The 21,659-nt window shown below is 42.6% G+C and overlaps 3 protein-coding genes across 4 annotated transcripts in view; all 3 read left to right on the forward strand.

Annotated features, from left to right (window-relative positions):
• The window catches only part of RPL10A (ribosomal protein L10a), a 486,091-nt gene that overhangs the window by 217,940 nt on the left and 246,492 nt on the right, over positions 1–21,659 (forward strand). The gene's annotated exons all lie outside the window — the stretch shown is intronic.
• GPR25 (G protein-coupled receptor 25) lies at positions 4,533–5,698 on the forward strand. Its single transcript, XM_077334241.1, is given in 2 exon segments — positions 4,533–5,675; positions 5,677–5,698. Coding segments are annotated over 2 exon segments (1,125 nt in total). The 5' UTR covers positions 4,533–4,572.
• Positions 18,153–21,659, forward strand: part of INAVA (innate immunity activator) — a 49,518-nt gene continuing 46,011 nt past the window's right edge. Inside the window, exon 1 of one of the 2 annotated variants that reach the window (XM_077334251.1) lies at positions 18,153–18,568. The gene's annotated coding sequence lies outside the window, so the exon portion shown is untranslated. The remainder of the gene's footprint in view (positions 18,569–21,659) is intronic. The other variant, XM_077334250.1, reaches the window with a different exon arrangement.

Here is a 21,659-nt window from a genome sequence, read left to right on the forward strand (position 1 = left end):
GCTGACATGAACTGAGTTACAGTTCATGAACTGATCCTATTTGCTTGAGCCATTCATCCACAGTTACTGCTCCAATCAGTTTTCAGCACACATTCAGTTAAACATTATGATTATCATGAATGATTTAGTTTGCAGTGTTCTGGGGCAGCTGATAAACTCCAGAGGTCATGAAAGTGTAGTATCCACCAGGCACAGTGGGGAAAATGAACAAGATCACCAAGAACTTCATTATACATTTAGCTTGTAATTTATGCATACTGGATGCCCAGCTGCTTAGCACTTGTGAACCGGCCCCTTGCTCCAGAACAGTGAAGGGAAGGATCTGTCCTGAAGCAGGGCGAGGATGTCTTGCAATCAGCAGGAGAGTCCTACAAGCAGTGTGAGAGATTGAAGTGTACAACTGCTATGTGGTTGTGTGTATGGGGAGGGGGGAGAATGTGGGGAGAAGCACTTCTGTTAACCTTGATCAGTATCTCCTTTTGATATGTGTCACTAACCACAGAATAATCTATGTAAAAGCCCCACTCACAATTCTGACTCAGGACTTGAGGTATTATTTTAATGGTTAGCTGATAATTGGTGTTTAATAAAATGCCAGCAGTGATGATCTTTTCTTCAAGGCTAATGCTTGTTCACAATTAACTGAAATGCCACAGAAACCCATCTTTAAAAAATGAAAATCTTTCAAGATGTCTTTCCAGAGATTGAAACATTTCAAGAATATTCTTAGATGAAAGTACCTGGTCCAGATGGATTACTGGCAGAATATTACAAAAAACCGTTACATGTGGTTACACCAGTGTTACACCAGCTATTTAATATTATAATGGGACTGTCAGATCATACACTTCCAGAATCATGGCAACCTGCCTCTATTGCTTTCATACATAAAGAGGGAACAGATCTGTCTGCTCCTCAGTCTTATACGCCAATTTTCCTACTTAATGTGGATTACAAAAATACTGGCAGAAAGACAAAAATGTAGTGGAGATGTTATTAATCTTTAAATGCAATGGAACATGTACACAGATCACAGCGATCTGTAACCTTTGCATTCCTAGATGCTGAGAAATATTTTGATAATGTTTCTTGATTTTTTTACAAGCAACGTTACAAACTATGGGATGTGGTGAAATGTTTCTGAACTCAGTCCTACAAATCTACTTTTGCCAGGAGGCTTATAGGCAATGCAATTAATATCAAGAAGGGTACTAGGCAAGGATGCCCATTATCCCCGCTTTTGTTTAATCTGGTTTTGGAAACACTTGCCTCGGACAGTGAGGAGTTCAAATTAAGAAGTTATACTGATATTAACAAAACCTGAAGTTAAGGTGCCAATATTGTTAGATATCCTGAAGGACTTTGGTTATTATTCAGGTTATAAAATAAACAGACAAAAAACTAAAATAATGGTTTTTGGAGCTTCATGTCAAGCTGTGAAAAATTTAAGGAATAATTCCAGATGTGAAGTTAACCCGGATCGAGTCAAATATCTTGTTGTGACCATATATAAGGACCTGAATAAATTATATGAAATTATGCTTTACTATGGTCTAAAATTCAGCAGGATCTAAAAAGATGGACTAAAATGAAATTTTCTTGGTCAGGTAGGCTGGCCATTGTCAACGTGAACATATTACCTAAGTTCAACTTTTTATTACAAGTGATTCCATTGGGAGTTAAGGATAAGATTTTACAAAAATGGCAAGCCAAAATCAACAAATTCATATGGAACTATAAAAGGCCAAGAATTGCTTTTAAAACTTAACAGGATGAAAAGAAAAGAGGTGGCCAGGGTGTTCTGAACCTGAAGCTTTACCTGCATACAGCAGCTCTATCTTGGCTGGTTGATTGGATTTCTGCTCCGAATTCAAGGGATTTAGTATTTGAGAAGAATAGTATGGATGAAGGTTTTCACAGTTTTTTATGGCTGGGATCCAAAATAAAGAGGTCAATAGAACTCAATTCATGGTCCTCTAATTTGTTAACTATATGGAAAAAGTGCAAATCAAGACTAACAGCTGATTCATCTTTATTGAAATTTCCAATAGAGGCTTATTTTGATAAATCCCAACAGAGAAGACTGGGTTGTCTCAAATATAAAGATTTTTGAACCCAACTGGGATATTAAATTCTTTTGAGGACCTTGTGAGACATTAGTTGGTTGGAGTATTATCAGATTATAACAAGATTCAAAACTTGAAAGCATGAGAATATTATTTTTCAAAACAAACCTTTACAGAGGCAACTTTATAAGTTACTGTTAAAAATGAAACTGAAGATGGACAAGTTAAGGTGTGTATGATTAAATCGATGCAGAACTTGGGGCATAATATTACTTTTGATGTATGGGAATGGTTATGGTATGGACTTTTATCTTGCTCTTTCTCAAAAAGACTCAGGGCAGATTACAGTGTTAGTAAAATACATAGATTCAAAAAATGTACAAAAGTAAAATTAATTAAATATGCTTAAAACATTTTAAAATCACACAGCTACTATTGTCTTTAATAGTACTCTTATATGAGAAAAGGGGAGTCCATGTAATATAACCCTCACTGAAGAATATAACTTAGCTACAGGTGGATTAAATGGTGGCTAGATGTTACTGTAGGCCTCAATCATAGGCCCTGCAGAACTATCTAAGGTCTTTCAGGGCTCTGATATTTTGTGTTCCACCACACTGGGGACAGGGCAAAGAAAACCCTGGCTCTGATTGAGGCCAATTTGACCTCCCTAGTTAGGGGCTCAAGGAATTCTAAGTACACTAGATATCAACTCCTTCTGGGGGACATATTGTGAGAGACAGTCCCAGATTTTCAAAGGTCCCACACCATTTAGGTTCTAAGAACTAGAACCTTGAATTGAATTTGGTCCTGGAGTCAGTGCAGCTGGGAGAACACAGGTTGTTTATGGGCTCTCCACTGGGTTCTGGTAAGGACTTAGCAGCTGCATTGGACTAGTTGAAGCTTCCGGACCTGCATAGAGTGAGTTACAGTAATCTAGCCTGGAGGTGACCATGACATGGATCACTGTGGCAAGGTTGAGTGTTGACAGATAGGGTGCTAGTTGTTGCACCTGGAGAAGATGAAAGAAAGCCTGGCAGGCAATGTGTGTGACCTCCATAGATAGCAAGATATCCAGGCTCTTGATGGTTGCCAAAGTCACTAATTGGACACTGTCAAGAGCTGGGAGTTGCAGTGGCCTACCAGGGGCATGCTGACCCAGTCAGAGGACCTCTGGCTTCTCTGGATTTAACTTCAGTCAACTCCACTTAAGCCAGCCTACCACAGTCTCCAGACATTTGGCTAAAGAATCTGGAGGTATAGATGGATGGCAACCCATCAACATATACATCTGTGTGCCATTGGCATATAGATGACCATCCAGCCCAAAGCTCCAGATCAGCTGGGTGAAGGAGCACATAGAGATGTTAAACAACATCGGAGAGAGAATCTGTTAGACTTTGTCTCTTAGCAAGAGCTAAGTTACATGGTTGACTGTTTGTATACGCTTGTTGCTAATGAGGACAGGCAGAGTGGGTCATATAAATATGCAGATTTGTTTAGGGGCCATTGCTTCATACTTGTTTACCATGTCTGCAACTTTAGCAGGAAAAGAAGAATTATCCTTCCTCCCTTTGTTTGAAGAGAGATCTGCTTTAGGCAGATAGGTAGATCCACCATGAACCTTCACCATGTAACAGCTGAGGTGTAGAGCTCCTGTATGAGCTAAGGAAGCTATGTGTTTTATTGTTTTACTTTCCAGTTTCCCCTATACTTTTTAGCTAGTAAACTTGTCTTTTTATATACAGTACTAGCAAGAAAGCCCATTGCAAGCAGGATAACTGCCTTGTCTGGTCTTATCATTTATACATTAACTCTGCTATTTTTTATAACATAAACTCCCAAGTTGCACCAACAGAATCGCTTACTGTAGAACCCCACAACACCATTCCCTGTACTTCCTTGAGGGTTTCTTCTGCAATGGCACTACACTGGGTGGATTTGTAAAGGAGAATAGGCTGAGCTTTAACCTCTCTAGTCTTCATCCATTTAGGTTCTTTCAGGTCAAAGTCAGCACCCTCTAACCCTTCTCTCCCACAGCAGACATTCTGTGAGGCAGGTGAAGCTGAGAGAGCTCTAACGGAACTGTTCTGTGAGAACAAATCTAAAAGAACTGTGACTAGTCCAAGGTCACCTAGCTGGCTGCATGTGGGGTAGTCGAGAATCAAATGTGGTTCTCCAGATTAGAGGTTGCTGCTCTTAACCATTATATCACATCCACTCTCAAAAATGCTGATATGCATCTTGTGAATCATTTCCAAAATTAGATGACTCTCGGGTCTGCAGGTATTACTTGGCACCACCCTCTAACCCTTCATGAAAACAAGAGGAAGTACTGCAGAAGTTTTTTTTTTTTTTAAGTTCCAAAACAACAAGAAAACCACCCCTCAATTTAAGTACCACCTCACTTGTTCTAAAACACACGTGCTTCTGCCAGCCTGAGTATTTGCTTGGTGGATCTTCAAGAGAGGTGGGACCTGTTCATTTGGAGCCTGCTGGATCAGCAATGACGGCAAACGGGAGCACAGGCTTAGAATCATTCACTGAAGACTATTCTGGCTTTGATTCAGATGACAACTGTCTGTTGCACGAGCTGCCATATGCTCATATCTTTATACCCACCCTGTACTTCATTACGTTCTTCACTGGCTTCTTTGGCAATTTGTACGTGATCCTGCTGATGGCACGAAAACAAGGCAGCAAGAGACTTGTGGACACATTTGTTCTCAACCTGGCTGTGGCTGACCTAGTCTTTGTATGTACTTTGCCTTTCTGGGCTCTGTCAGTTGCTCTCGGCTACTGGTGCTTTGGAGAAGTGATCTGCAAGCTCAGCAGTTACACCATCTCTGTGAACCGCTGCTCTAGCATTCTGTTCCTGATGGGGATGAGTGTGGAACGCTTCCTTGTGGTGACGAAGCACTGGGATTCCAGGTCCCTTGGAACCAAGAGGAGCGCAGGCATGAGCTGCGGTTGCATCTGGGTGGTCTCCCTCCTGCTGGGAATTCCATCTCTCCTCTACAGGAAGTTGATCCCCATGATAGACACCAGCAAGCCTTTGTGCCAGGATGAAGAGCCACCCACCACTTTCAGTTTGGTCTTGCTCATCTTGACCTTTCTGCTGCCCTTGGGTGTTATCTTGTTCTGCTATTGCTCTATCTTCTTCAAGCTTCGTGGTCACATCAGCCGAGGCAACAGGAGAAACAATGCCCTTAAAATCATTTTTGCTATTATTGGAACATTCATCTGTTTTTGGCTGCCATTCAATGTCTTCAACACATTTCTCATCTTTGTTGAGACCCAGCACGTGTATCTTTCTTGCCCAGCACAGATGGCTCTCAGGTGGGGACTGACCATCAGTGCTTGCCTGGCCTTCACAAACAGCTGCATTAACCCTATCATCTATATCTTTATGGATCAGCATTTTCAACAGCAGGCTCTGAAGAACTGCCCGATGTTTTGCAGCAAAGGGAGTAAAATGCAAAATTCAGCCCTGTCTTTTTCTTCTACAGAGTCAAATCTCCTATTTGCCAACAAGAAGATCTCCTCAGCCACTTCTCCTCGTCATTTGGAAGACATGAAAGGCATGGGAAGAGGTTATAAACCTCCTCAGGCTAATTGTGGATAATATGTGATATCCATGGATGTTTGTAAGCTGACACTGAGCTTTTAGCATAGCAGGATATAATTTTTCTTAAAATATAAATGAATGTTTAACAAATATTCTTAGAAGCAAAATGCAAAGCAAGCCAAAATACGTCCATATATCTTTAATTAAAGGTATATGTATACTTTTTTAAAAAACCTGCTCCATTGCAGTTATGAAGCTGTGGGGGAAAAAACACAATCTTTTTTGATCTGTGCATTTCTTACAGTAAACTTTTGTAATTTGAATTAAAATGTTATATTTAAACTCTGAGTATGTGTGGACAGTCTGATGTTTCATTCTTATTTAAAACAGGAAACCGTTCATCGAATGGAAAACAGAAACTCTTATACAGAATTTGGGGTTGTAGTTAGAGCTGCCTGTATGTGTAGGGTTCTTGAGCCCATCCTGTGTTCCAGAGGTTATTTCCCTTCTTCCTGTCTTCAAATGTTTCACGCTGTTAATTTGGTGCAGTGTAGTAGCTAGGAGGATGAGCTCTGAACAATTAAGTCCCTGGTCTAAATTTCACTCCTGAAGGCAAATAATCTATTTATATTCCTTTCTGCAATATCGGGAAAGTATTATGGATCTTTCTTACAGGCATACTGTAAGAATTGCTGAAATAATTACTGGAAATGCTCTGAACACTAAAGAAAAGAGTTCTATAAATACTACTATCATATATAATACTAGAAATAAAGCCTGCTGTAGTTTTAATACAGCGGGCACTAGAGCCGCCCCCCCCCCCAGCAGCAGCCATTTCCATGCTTCTCCCGGCGGCTCCAGCGGCCGGGAGAAGGCGGAGGGACCCCCCCCAGTGGCTGCGAGCTGGAACCTTCTCCCGGCCGCTGAAGCGGACAGGAGAAGGCAGCGCGCCCCCCCGCCCCACCCCCAGCGTTCTTCAGCCTTCTTCGCGACTCCTGATTCACCCCTCCGAGTTTTTATCTCGGCCAGAGCCCGCCCTAACTCCTCCCAACTTGCCCTTACTCCTTTATTTAATACGCTCCACAGGATTAAATAAAGGAGGAGGAGCAGATTAAAGATTATAAGATAATTGTATTTTCTTTCCCTTTCTTTTCCCTTTTTTGTCCTGGAAAGTCCTGCCTTAAAATTTTTCTTCTTTTTACTCATTAACAGAAAATTATTTTTTCCAAAGTGCTTGGCAATATTTAGTTTGAAATATTGAAATTGTGAAATAGTGGCTGAGGTGGGATTTGGTCTTTCTGGGTCTGATTTCTATATCCTGTTCATCAAAATCAATACAAACGGCAGTGAGTCACAGTCTAAATGTTTTTCCAGTTTGGTGTAGTGGTTAGGAGCGCGGACTTCTAATCTGGCATGCCAGGTTCGATTCTGCGCTCCCCCACATGCCCCCAGCTGAGTGACCTTGGGCTCGCCACGGCACTGATAAAACTGTTCTGACCAAGCAGGAATGTCAGGGCTCTCTCGGCCTCACCCACCCCACAGGGTGTCTGTTGTGGGGAGAGGAATGGGAAGGCGACTGTAAGCCGCTTTGAGCCTCCTTCGGGTAGGGAAAAGCGGCATATAAGAACCAACTCTTCTTCTTCTTCTTCTTCTTTCCTGTAAGGAGTTTACATACATTTGAGGAGGAAGATTTCAACTGATAGAAAATATTGGGTTTAGTACTCACAGAGGGACAATCTAAACCAGCAATTAAAAATGTTGTTCATCTATAGTAATGTGAATCTTGATCTATGTAATATATAGATTCTCTAATATCTCATAACAATAAAACAGTTACTGTAAAGAGCTGGTAAAAGGAGTAGACCAAAAGTAGGAAAGAGCCAAAGTTGAGCAGGACAGCATAGCCAATTTGTTAATTGTTGGTACAGGATACTGATTGTGAGAAGAGGCCAACAAAGGAATCCTAAGGAAGTTTACTCAGAATCCCACTAAGATCTATTCAGTAGGGCTAAGTTTGAGGAAACTAATTTAAGGATGATTTCACACACAGTCCCTTTAAATATCTTCCTCTGCTCCTCTCCCCCTCCAAAAATCAAGAGTAGAGCACAGAAAAATATCAGTCAGTTCTCTGCAACAAGGGTGGTGGTAGGAGGATGTCAGTTTACACCAGAAAGAATAACACAAGAACTGCACCAGAAGCTAAATAAATAATCATAGGACAATGTTTTTTTAAAAAAACCAGAGATAAATCTGTTTGGAGGAACGTAATCAAAATTCTGAGGAATGAGTACAGTAGTATGAATAAAAGAGTGGCCAAAAGTTCAAAAGAGAGTGAAAAAGATATCATGTAAAGTCAAGTAAAGTCATAAGCAAAACTGAAATTATATTACATATGCACTTAAGGAGAAACTTTGAAATAAAGTATTATTGTGGCAATATGAGTTGTGGCATTAACATTTCCTGTAGCTTTTGAAACTTTACCCAATTTTTAAAATAAGGGGAATTGAAAGTATTTTTTCCTGTGGTATACTATTATTTCCTGTACCTCACATTTGTTTCTGGTCAAGCCGGTTTTGCAGGGGTAGGGAGGGTGCAGTAAAAAAAAAAAATCTGTCAATTTTGTGAACAGAAGCAATCATGGGATGAATATGCTCATCACAGGAAAATGTGCCTTGGTCATAACATTATCTGCTCCCATCTGCATCTGATCTCACAGACAGATCGTACTAAGTACCGTATTTGCCGGCGTATAAGACGACCAGGCATATAAGACGACCCCCCCAACATTTCCACTCAAAATATAGAGTTTGTTACATTACATTACAGTACTATGGGCCACTATGGGCAGCTATGTCTATCCCAACTGAAGTGCACCCGGCGTATAAGACGACCCCACCACTTGGAGGCATGTTCTTCAGGGGGGAAAGTAGTCTTATACACCAGTAAATACTGTAATTTGCCCACACTGCAGCTGAGAGTGATTTGAAAACTTTGTGTATGCATATATATTCCACAGAGCTATGAAGTAAAACATTTTGGCAAACATTTCTACAGCAAGTTTGGAGTTTTCATCATTTGTTTCATGATTTTGGGAGCCTGTTTAAAACTTAATATTACAGGTAATTAGTTCAGATCCAGGTTATTTGTCTCAGCCTCAAGTTATATAAACTATGAAAGCAGAAAATCACAGTAACACAAAAGTATAAAAATGTAGATTCATAGTATCACATAGCTCCATAACAAAAAATGTAAGACTACATATACTCAATATATCACATTAGTCTCAAAATAATTTTGATGGCATTTTACTGATTTCAGTCACAGCAAAGGTGGTAACTTTTTTGGTGGTAATTAAAAATATCAAGCCATTATAGGTTTCTTGCCTTTATCATACAATTTGCTGAGATATATGCAAACATGTTTAATGATGGCTTTACAAATAGTTTCACCAACAGAACCACAAAACAGTCAAAGTTGTGTACAAGTAATTTCCACAAGAAGAGGATAACCCCTTACCCCATCACTGCTGCTGTAAACACAGGGGCATTTGCACTTGGCATTGAGTGTCCACACAAGGATTTTATGTATATTTTCTTCTGATAAACACAATTTCCTTATATCCTCCACTCTACTGGATAACTTCTTTTGTGTAATGAAATGGTTATAAATCTAAATTAACTTCTTGAAGTGTGACCACAGAAGAATACATATTACAGCAAAAGATTAAGAAACAGGACAAGGAAAAATGGAGACAACAAAAGAAATAGAAACATAAGAAATTGCAGTTTATAAATTTATATGAAAACTGAGATTAATAAAAATATAATTTTATATTCTTATTTTTTAGATCAGATTTATAAAAATGTACTTTTTAAAGCAAGTTATTGGAAGGTTTTTCCACTTAGATTTGAATAAATGTTTACATCTAGAATAACTTCTTAAGATTAAGGTAAGGGAGTAGTTTCCAATCACAAAAATAAAGAAAGTGGAATGAGCTATAGATGCCACTGCCGTAATGAGCCTAAACATTATTGATTTATTTTTCTGTTGTAACAGTTAAAGTTCTACATGGCTCAGGATCGGGGTGTCTAAAATAGTGATCCCCAACCTGTGGGCTGCGGACCACATGTGATCCTTCGACTAATTGGAGCTGGGCCCCGAAGGACGCCTTCTCCCCCCTCCCCCCCGGCCCTTTACTTCATCCCCCCTGGCCCTTTACAACACACTTCGGGTGTCATTGTCTCCCATCACACCCAGATGGGACTATCTCGTTGCAGAGAAACAAGCTCAGGGTTCCCATTGATTTGTCATTGTCCTTATGTTCATTGTTGTGGCGTGTCTGTATCTTATTTTGAAGGGATGTTTAAACATCACCATAGCAATCAGAGAGCGCTAGGGCAGTGGTTGAGAGTAGAGGAGTAAACTACCCCCCCCACCGGGCCTCAGTAAAAGGTGTTGAGTGGTCCCTGGTGAGTGGTCCCCGGCGTTGAGTGGTCCCCGGTGATAAAAAGGTTGGGGACCACTGGTCTAAAAGACCATCTCCTCCCATAAGTACATGTCCAGGAATTAAGATTGCAGGGAGAAACCCTTCAGAATGTCCCACTAATCAAAGAAGCTCATCTGATGGACACACTGGACAGGGCCTTTTGATGGCAGCCCCAGAGAGGTGAACCTGGCTGCTTTGTTTTCAGTCTTCAGGAGACGGTTGAAGATAGTTTTATTTATTGGCAAATGTAACTGCAGTTTTTAAATTGTGAAAAATTATGTTTTTATAATTGTTGTTTTATTTACATTCTTTTATTGTATTTTTATGATTGTTTTGTTTATACTGTGAACCATCTTGAGTTCTGCAGATGAGAAAGGCATTATTTAATTATTTAATGTTTTAAATACAAAAATAAATAAGCAAGTACTTTTGACAGAGGCAGCTGTTAATTTCTTGCAGCAAAATTAAACTGAAGAAATCCTATAGTAACTTAAATACTAGAGTTTATTGCAGCATAAGATTTGGGAGTCATAGCTTACTTCCTGGTGCATCTCATGAAGTGAGTTTTTACTCTGGGAAGCATATGCTAAAATAAACTGTTCATTTTTAAGGTACTTGTGGACTTTGGTTTAATTTTTAACTAGTAGCTGGTGACTTAAAAGAATTCTATAGACAAACACTCCATGAAGGAGCACTCCAAAGAGTGAAATCTTTACACCGCCCGTGGCGCCACGAGCGCCACGGACTAAATAAAGCCGTAAGGGCTGTGTAGGAGGAGTTAGGGCGGGCTCGGTCCGGGATGAGGAAGGGTGCCGATTGGCCCCTTCCTCTTGATGGACCATCGGCCGAGCCAATCAGCAGGCGCGAAGCGCCTGCCGATTGGCTTGGTCGATTCCCACCCCACTCACAAGGAAGCAACTGCGAGCCGCGCGAAGCGCCTCCGACGCGTCAGCCCGCCGGCCAGGGAGCCCCCGGCAGTCGCGCGAAGCAGTTGCTCCCTTCCCGGCGGCTTGGCGCGGCGAGAGGCGCGAAGCGCCTCTCGACGCGTCAAGCTGCCGCTCAAGGAAGCAACTGCGAGCCGCGCGAAGCGCGGCTCGCAGTTGCTTCCTTGCTGGCGGGCTGATGCGTCGGAGGTGCGAAGCGCCTCCGACGCATCAGCCCGCCGGTCAGGGAGCCCCCGGCAGTCGCGCGAAGCGCGGCTGCCGGGGGCTCCCTGCCCGGCGGCTTCCTGCCCGGCGGCTTGGCGCGGTGAGAGGCGCGAAGCGCCTCTCGCCGCGTCAAGCCGCCGCTCAAAAAGCCGCCTCCGCCCTCAAGCCTCGGTAAAGCCGCCTCGCCGCGGTAAAGCCGCCTCCGCCCTCAAGCCTCTGCTGCCGCCGATCTACCCTCGCCTCCGCTCTTAAGCCGCTTCCGCCTCCGCCGATCAAGCCGCCGCCGCCATCAAGCCGCCACTCAAAATGGCCGCCACCCTTCACTGTAAAGCCGCCTCCGCCGCCGCCGATCAAGCCGCCGCTAATACTCGCCGCCAGACACCAAACCCAGCGCCGGGTAAGTAATCTTTTACTCTCCCACTGCCTCCTAGCGCCCATTGTATTTAGGATACAATGGGCTCTTTTACTAGTATAATAATAAAACCATAATTCTGCAAAGTGAGAATCTGTAATAATTACATATTTCTATTTCCCCCCCCCCCCCACGTTGACTGCTCTGCAGTATCCTGAAAAACATTATATGAACAAACATAGATTCAGGTGGGTAGCCGTTCTGGTCTGAAGCATCAGAACAAATCTAGAGTCCAGGGGCACCTTTAAGACCAACACAGTTTTATTCGAGGCTTTTGTATGCGCACACACTCCCTCAGATACAAGGTCAGACTTATGGTGACCATATGATGCCAGCCAACTAAGTAAACTGTTTCTTACACAACTTACATTGTACAAATGCCAAACAAAAGAACCACTTATAAATCAAACATTTAAACATTATAAAGCTATAAAGCTATATAATGGCGTCTGGAACGCCATTAGCTAGGAGTAGCTGCGGTTAATATGACCTTATACTCTGTCCAAGATACAAGTATTTGCTTATAAGAAGTGTGTTTGAAACACTAATAATTTGTCCCTTGACAAAGCCAGCAGGCGGAACATGCTGGGACTTAGATGAAGTAAGAATTAAAAAACATCTGAAACTGAAGAGAGATTACTCTATTTGGATTTATTATTGCCATATTGTTGTCCCAATGCATCTGTACTATGGCACAGAATTTGGCAATTTGTTTGGGGACCTCAGTATTTCCCCCCAGATAGGGGGCTCTTAATTTTCCCTTCCTCAGGGTCACTGGGAATCCAGGATGAGGGGGAGGGGCAATGATTTTATTTCAAATTCCCACATAAAGTGAGCATTCACAGAGGACATGCCCTATGGTTTCCAATTCCCCGCCTCCACATATACAGATTCTCTCTCTGCTTTTAGAGAGTAGTCAGCTTGCATCCTGGAGAAAAGGAAGCAGTTCCTTTGAGGAAGTGTATTTGCAAGTTGAGTAGGGTTATCATTTGCTTTTACCATCTTGAAAAGCAAAAGAGAGGACATATTGCCCAACTGAATACATCAAATAAGTGATCATTATGACAAAGCTCATTTAAAATACTATTTAAGCTACGATAATTGCTACTAACTAGGAATATTTCTAACCTTCCAGTACAAAAAAGAGGACATTTTCATCAGGTTTTTAAAAAAGGGCCTGAAAGAGGATCAACACACACAAAGAGGACATGTCCTCTAAAAAGAGGATGTCTGTTGACCCCAAAGTTGAGAATACTTGGAAATTAGTTTTTAGAATGTGTATAAATAGTTGTTCAGCATGTAAAAAGTTGTAAAAATCTGGTATATTTATGCATTTTAGACATTTTAGCTTTAGTGAGTCCACAGTTGGGTTTTCAGTCTTTTATCTGGCCACTTCACTACATGAACTTTTAGAAAGCAGTAATCTTTAAACAGCCCGTGGCGCCACGGGCGCCACGGACTAAATAATTCGTTAAGCCCCCTAGAGGTGGGCTTTGTCCGTGATGAGGAAGGGTCCGGGTTGGACCCTTCCTCACGACAGACAATCGGAGGGACCAATTGGCAGGCGCGAAGCGCCTGCCGATTGGTCCCTCCGATTCCCAGCCTGAGCAACTGCGAGCCGCGCGCAGCGCGGCTCGCAGTTGCTCCCGGACTGATGCGGCGAGAGGCGCGAAGCGCCTCTCGTAGCGTCAGACCGCCGCCCGAGGGAACCCCCAGCAGTCGCGCGAAACGCGGCTGCTGGGGGTTCCCTCCATGCTGGACTCACGCGCCTTCTCCCCTTTCAAAACCCCTTTTTATAAAGGGGCTTTGAAACTAGTTCTAATATAATGCTTAAACAGCTTCAAAATTGAAGGCTCTATAAAGTTCCCGAAGAATTAGTATGGGATGCCACCTACTGGCACCTTGAGAAATAACTGGTATAGTTTTCTGATTGGTCTCCAAGGTGGCCCAGGGATCAAATTTGACTGTTCTACTGCAGACCAGGATTGCTACCCTCTCAAACTGTTTTCTAATGTTCAGATGGGATGGAATTAACCCTTGAGAGCCAGCTTGGTATAGTGATTAAGAGTGGCAGACTCTAAGGTGGAACCCTATGGTTGATTCCCTACTTCTCCAAATGAAGCTTGCTGGAAGACCATTCAAATTTTTGTAAGAACTATCTCAACTACCTCACAAAGTGCCTGTTGTGGGGAGAGGAAGGGAAGGTGAATGTAAGCCATGCTGAGACTCCTTAAGGTAGAGAAAAATGGGGTATAAGCACCAGCTCTTCTTTTGAACTCTCCCTAGAAACTAAAATGTGGTTATTGTACTTTGGATACAAATGCCAGGAAAAGTTGAAAGCGGCAGGCTAAGAGGAAGATCCAACATGAGATGGAATGACTCAATAGAGGAAGCCACAGCCCTCATTTTGTAAGACCTGACCTAGGCTGTTAATGCTAGGATATTTTGGAGGTTATTAATTCATAGGGCCATTCCGCACTCGTTCAAAATTGCACAATGGTTGCAAATTGAAATTGCTACTGTTTTGCTGTTATGCACAACATTCTTGACAATCTGCAACACTCCTGAAACCGATCCACAAAAAGCGCTTCGTTGTAGCGCTTTCAGGGAAATCCCAAAAAGTGGATTCACCCTCCAGAAAGCACTACACTCTTGCAACCAATCTGCAACACTAGCGGGAAAGTTCTGTGCTTTACCATTGTTGTGGTTTCTGCAAAGTCCCTCCCCCTGGCTCTCTCTTCTGATCTTCCGGCGAAGCGATTGCCATTTTTTTTTCTCGGAGTGAGCAGAGAGCAACGCACCGGCGAGCCTTCGTTTACCCAGCGAGGCTTCCCCGGCTGCAGTCCCTCCCCAGAGCTGTTTAAAGTCACCAAGCACCAAGCAACACACCGCCCCGTTTGCTGGTTTATTTCCCCTTTATTTTTCACTCTATTTTCGGGCGAAAATCGCGCCCGTGTGGGGGGGGGGTATTTTTTTTCACTCGGGGGGAGCATGGCAACGATGAAACGGCAGCTCAAACACCACCTGCTTGCTAGCTGGGTCTCTCCGTTGCAACAAATCAACGCAGATTCGTTGCAACATGTGTTTTTCTTTTTTTTTTTAAACCTTCCTTAAAGGGAAAGGGGCTTTTCGGGAGCATGATAACGGCCGCCCATTGGCTGCTCTTTTGATTGACGGCCAGGGGCGGGACAAAGCTCGGCAATATCGCTTCCTGGCTAGCGATTTTTGCCGAGACCGGAAACCTGTGGGAAACGATAGAAACGCAACTGGATTCCACTACAAAGGCAGGTATGCATATCGACGAATTCCACTATTTAAAATGGCGTTTTTTCGTTCCGCGACCAATTTGCTACATAGATCCTGGTGCGGAATGGCCCATAGAGTTGCCGTAAGTCGAAGCAGCTTGACAGTACTTAACTCAGGTGGGATAGAAAGGATTTAGATATGGAGGCATGTTCTATGTGGGTTTTTGGTCCACGTTTGATGCTGTTGGGAACTTGATTTTCTTCTCACTTCCCCAAAGCATGATGGTGCATTTATGTACCTCCTGGATTTCCCTGGAGAAAGATACTGTATTTGGAAAGTTCATGGCAGAGTCTGGATGACTGCTATGTGGGTGAGAAAGATTGAATTTTTCTGGTTCCACCCACATGGCAGCAGTTTTCCCTGCAACTATCCCTGTGACCCCCTCCATCAAGGGATTTGAACAAAAAAAAAAAGAATCAAGTTCTCTGAATTTCTAATTTCATTTTTTAAAAGTTACTTCAAAAACCAATTCCAGACTCTGGAAGAACTGGGAGTATCAAGTAAAATTCTCCAGCTTCCACGAGAAAGGAGATCTTTGGAGTAATTGTCACTGAATGAAATTCCTTTGGAGAACGTGTTTCTTTAATAGTGATGTGGCTGAGCAAGTCATTACAAGGGACCAGAAGCTGTTCCCCAGATGTGTAGGACAAGTCCCAAAACAACACCAATCCAGTACCTGAAGTTCCAAACCAGCTCTTTCCCCCCTAAATTAAGGTGACCAGATTGTTCCACTTTTGGAGGGACATCTGGGGGTATCTGGCAAATTGTACTTACGTTGTAATTAAAAAATATATATTACAATGCTATTTTTGCGTTCTATACATTCTATGAAACTTTTTGTTGCACCATATAGACACCCCCCCCCCCAGTCAATGGTGTCCCGCATTACCAATGTTAAAATCTGGTCACCTTACCTTAAATGTGTTCTTTGTGGAGAGAAAATCAACACAGGTTGGCAGATGTATTCAATAGGCTCAGCTCTCCACTGGCCTTCACCATGTATTTGGGTAATCATAAAATTCTATGATACTATTATTTAAGTCTTTACACAGAGGATACTACCTTTTCTCCAGAATAAGTGAGAAAAAGAAAAACTCTAGAACTTACCTTTTATTCAGGATACCTTTCTTTCCTGGATCTCCATTACTCTAGAATCAGTGTAGGAGTGTTAGAGAATGTTACATAGCAGACAGGTGTCCAAAAGTAATCTGTAAAAGTGTGACTTCAACAGTACAAGCTGGCATGAGATAACTTTCCTGCTAACTATTCTGCTACCCTCTAGAAGAGGATGTGGTCAGCTGAGTAAAAGCCCAGTCTCAGTCTCTGATTCATCTCAGTCATTTGTGGGCACCAGAGAACAATTTTCCCAGGGGGTACACAGACAGGGCAACCCAGATTTAACCTGACATCTCAACACCTGTGCCAGAGAGGACAGCAAGTGCTGGACTTTAAATACTACTGCTTGCCAAAAGCGGAGTTCTGTCTGCCTGGATATATGGAATCTGAGTGATGCAGAATTTCTTCATTTATTTACATGCCACCTTTCGGTTAAAAAAGAACACCCAGGGCAGCTAACAAATACAGAACAAAGCCTTAGAATAGAAACAAATAGCTACTCAGTCTCCAAGAAGACATGGGGTAGCATTGAGAAGATTAAAAAGTTCAGCCCTTGATGGAAAGTCCTCCCGCGAGCCAAAGGAAGCACCAGGTTGCTTCTGGTCTGTACGCTGGAGCCTTTTCTTCTATGGAAGTGGGCAGTTTCCTCCCATCTCTATGCTTTAAATCAGCAGACAGACAGCATCTGAGAGATCAGGATTGACCCTTCTGATCTGTACGCTGGAGACATTTGCACAGAGAAAGAAGGATAAACATTTAACTCCTAGATTAAGGTGCAGTAGCACCTTAGAAACCAACAAGATTTTCTGGTTCGGAACTTTCATGAATCAAAGCTCCCTTTGTCACTCTTGAAATATTACATCCCAAAACTCTTGTTGGTCTCTAAGGTTACTGGACTCCAATCTAGCTGTTCTACTGCTGACCCACACAGCTACCCTCTGAAACTATTGCACTTCTGGCACCAGGACAGCTCCAGTTCTCCCACCCAATGCAGTGGTTCTTACTGGCCTGGCCATGCCATAATATTTCTAGGACAAGGCTATTGAATGGTCTATTCTGGCCTGTCTTGTGTGACTCTCCTGCTTTGCTCCTGGTAGTTCTGCCTGCCCTTGTTGCTGGCTTCCTGTTCACCATATTCCTTTACAGTCTGTCAGCTTTCCTGCCAGCTTTCCTGCCCCTTGGCCTGTCTAATCCTTAACTGCAGCTCACCTCTGGCTTTCACTCATGTGCATGGAAAATGACATCCTGAAGCCCGTTGACCAAGCCAATAATAAAGCAATTATCTGAAAAGAAATGCCGCAAATCCTTGTTATAATAAGAAGTTCATAGTAATTTCATACCATGCCATCTAATCTGTGTGTTTTACTGAGTATTATTGTGTTTTTCAAGCTTTGTGTATTGTTCAAATATTTATCACGTTGATTAGTTGCTGCTGTACATCATGTTTTTAATGTTTTAACACCAATTTTGTTGAAGTGCCAATAAAATAAATATATGTTTAATATTATTGACCATTTACTTTTTATTCCTGTGAGCGGTTGGTGCAGGGGCCCATAATGCTGTCAAGATAGCCCTGCCTGAAAAAACAGCATGGGGTACAGAGCTCACCAACACATTTCAATCAAGGCCATGAGCTGTACCTGGTTGACATTCTTCACCCCTCTCCAGCAGGAGTTTCCAGAGAAATACATATTAAAAATCTGTGATCTGTGAAGTCACAGAGTAATAAAATTTCGTTTATCAAGGCCTAAAGCCGCTGTCTGCTTGCATTCTTTCCTGGGTACCAGGTAGCAAACAGGCATCACCACTTCACAAGCTCATTAGTTTGCCATTGTGCCTCTGGACTGGCGAGAAGAGCGCTGCTAATCCATCACTAATACGACATTAATAGCCAGCTGCCGCGCACACTTTCCTTATGGACTGATCTGAAGGAAAAACCCGCCCTCTCTGTGATGCCATTCTTTCACACGGTCGCCCTGGGTCTCAAAGCAGAACGGGGGGGGGGGGGGCATTGTGTTGTTTGGAAGAAGTTCTTTGATTCAACGAGTGACTCTTTCCTACCACGAGGGCTGAGGTTATCTTGGAAATGGGGACCGGGGAAGGCTATTTCCTCAGAGCGGGAAATTACTATACAATAAGAAAGCAAGAAAATGAAACCTACGTTGCATTTTACGGTACTTTAATTTTCTGTCTCCCAGTATCGTTGTAGGGCATTCCATTTAGGCGATTTTTAACAGTTGGGCAAAATTTCCACCCCTCCTTTTCTCTGAGGGATTGGTATCTCCCAGGGACAGATGTCTTCAGTTCTTTTAACATTTGGATGTCGCTAGTGCCCAAGTTAAATTAAATACCTCAAGGGGGCCGTGGAGAATTTCACAAGAACCCTGGAAGCATGGGAGCAGCAATGCTCACTTTTTGCGGCCGCTGAGAAACTCGAGAAAACAGAACCACTTGGTGTTTTAAAAGGTAAGTCGGAGCAAAGCAGAACTTTTTGTATGTGTGGAATGAGATCTTCTAGCAACTTAAACTACATGGGGACTATATGAACAAATTATGGGGAGAACTTCTGAATTAAACTACTCCCTGAAAAGGGGTTGTGACTCTGTGAACTATTATGTTTTCTGAAGGGCCTTTGACTCTGGCAGCAAGGTTAAAGAGAAGACAAAAGCTGGATTTTTAGCTGGCTGCAAATTAGTAGAATTCCTGCCACTTCCAGAGAGTTTCTGTGGCTGGGTGGGAATTTGGAGGAGAGGGGGAGAGGGAGGGGGTTGCCGGGTCTGGAACATTTGCGCTTTAATTTAAGATAAATTGTCTATGAAATGCTAGTTTACTTTTAAAAATTCTCTGAAGTTGCCCCCTTTTGACTAGCTGTTTTCACTTTAGCTCCTACTGAATAAAATTAGGACTTGGGCCTTTTGCTTTATGATAATGAAACAAAAATTCTAGTACACCATAAACATATTATATCTTCTTAAGGGAATAACTTCTTTAAAAGATGTATTCCTGGTGACTGTTTTTCCAAGAAAATTAAAATTCTGAGGATCAGCTCTTCAGCTGGTTGCCAGGAAAACTTGTGGCATAAAGCAGGAATTAAGGCCTCTTAAAATAAATCACAAGCAAGGATTACTTTGAGCCAGGACTGAGTTCCAGTTTGGATGCTGGGGCTCCTAGAAAATGTGCAGTAACAATGAAGGTTGCTTGCAAATATGTGCTAACTGCACTGTACCATAAGAAACCACCAGACATCTATAGAGAAGAAAAGGCTTCCGAGCAGGCTTAAGACATGAAATCTCTCACAACAGTCACATAAAGTCCTTTGTTGTTGCATAAAAATTGCACATTGTGGGTTGGAACCATAGGTGTTCTAATGCTGGTGGTGGAATGGTGTTTCTGTTTGCATCTTTGCTATTAGTGAAAGTCCCTTGATCCTAGGGTTGTCAGGATGCCTCTGGCCACCGGAGGGGGATGGGGGGGTAGAATTGCCATATCCAGATTGACATACTCCTGGAGATTGGGAATGGATCTTGTGGAGGATACGCAGACACCACAACGCTATAGAGTCCACCCTCCAAAACACCCATTTTCTCAAGAGGAACTAATCTCTTTAGTCTGGTGGTGAGCTGTAATTCTGGGGGATCCCCAGGTCCCACTTGATGGCTGGCATCCCCACTTGATCCCCAGGAACAGAATATGAAAGGCTCAGCAAGCTGCAGTGGGAGGCTGGTGGCTGGAAAGTATCATTGCGTAAGCACTGGTCTGCTTGTATTACATCAGATCAAACCTTTAGAACCGGGTCAGAACTGCAGCATTGGGTTCTGGATTTTTGATTTCTTTTGCACTCAGGCACGCACTAAGTTCTACACATGAAATACCCAAAGCGTATCTGATTGTCAGGACCCTGGTGGCCATGTGAAACATGTGGGGTTGATATCGTGTGAACTGGCCCTCACACTGGTTATTGTAATAATTTTAATTGATGTAAAAACTTGTGAATCAAGTTTTTATATCTGCTGTTATGTTGTGGCTTTGAGCTAATGAGCTTTGATCTAATGCAGGGAAACGTATATTTTATTTCCTCTTCTAACCATTTATTTGCTAGCACAGTGATACTTCTAGATTAGACTTCTGCAACTTGTTTTATGCAAGGCTGCCCCTGAGACTGTTCCGGAAACTCCAGCTGAAGGGCTCATAGAACAATAGTGCTCGCCCAGCTGCATTGGGTCCACATTGGAGACCGAATCAGGTTCAAAGTTCTGATGTTAACCTTCAAAACCCTAAGTGGACTTGGACCAGTGTAGCTAAGCTAAAGGACCATCTTTTTCATTATATTCTGGCAAGAGCATTAAGATTTTTGGAACAACATCTGCCCAGGATCCTTGGCCCAAAGGAGATGAAATTGGCCTTGACTAGGGGCAAAGCCTTTTCAGCCCTAGTCCCAGCCTGGTGGAATGAGCTCCTGAGGGAGATCAGGGCCCTGCGGACCGTAATCAGTTCCCCAGGGCCTGCAAGATGGAGCTATTCCACCAAGCCTATTCTCAGGGCCCAAAATAACAAACTACCAATAAATGCTGGAAGATGGAAAGATCAGCTCCTGATGCCAACACCTGGAATATTAGTTTGGGACATCTAGGCTTATAATGCTGTAGATTAGTAACATTTTTAACCTACTTGTATATGATGTTTTATTGATGTTTTTAACCCGCCCTGAGCAGCACTGGAAAGGCAGGCTGAAAATAACATTTTATTATATTATTAATGTTATTATTGTTATTGTTATACAAATATGTTTGAACTGTGAACTATATATGAAAAGTGATCCTGGCCTATATAATTATTCTTTGCAGATATGCAGACACATGCATCATTTAATTGCATTGTCTGGTTTGTGTGCTTGCACAGTTAGCAGCATCCTTTTAAGATCAGGCCAGAAGAAGTGATTACAAAATTAGCTAAATTCATGACTGGACATCAAGTAGTCTTAGTTCAAAAAAACAAACTAATTTTTTTGCATTTCACTGTATGCCCTTTTCAAATTTAGAGGTGAGAGCAGCAGCAGCAGAAAGAACCTGTAATTGTGTGACAATTTGGTATAATCATACTAATAGACACATCTGATCAGCTCATTGAGGAGTTGGCTTGCTGCATGCAACCCTTGCGCAGGACAAGAGACAAACCAACAGGTCTCTGAGTGTGCCTCATCCCACCCTCTCTGCCATGCACACAGACATATTTCCTACGGAGGAGGAGTAAGGGCAAGGGAAGGCTTTTGTTGCAAAGTTCAAAAAGCTGTTGTGTGGTGATCTTCTCAGTCATACATACAAACTGGAACCCTCCCTCCACTGCGCTGCCAGGGATTTTTTTTTTTTAAAAAACTATCATTGTATAGAAACACATCAAAGCACCTGCTAATGTGAAATTGGCTTGGAGTATGGGTGGAATGTTGGAGGTTTTATGCAGGAAAGGAAATGGGAAGGATATACTACTGTGAAAGTCTTTATCTTGCTGGCGCAATGGAGCTTGTCTCCCCCTGGCCTTCATTTGATGATGGATGGCCTGC

This window comes from Paroedura picta, chromosome 4 (genome assembly GCF_049243985.1).
Source record: "Paroedura picta isolate Pp20150507F chromosome 4, Ppicta_v3.0, whole genome shotgun sequence".
Classification (NCBI taxonomy): Eukaryota; Metazoa; Chordata; class Lepidosauria; order Squamata; family Gekkonidae; genus Paroedura; species Paroedura picta.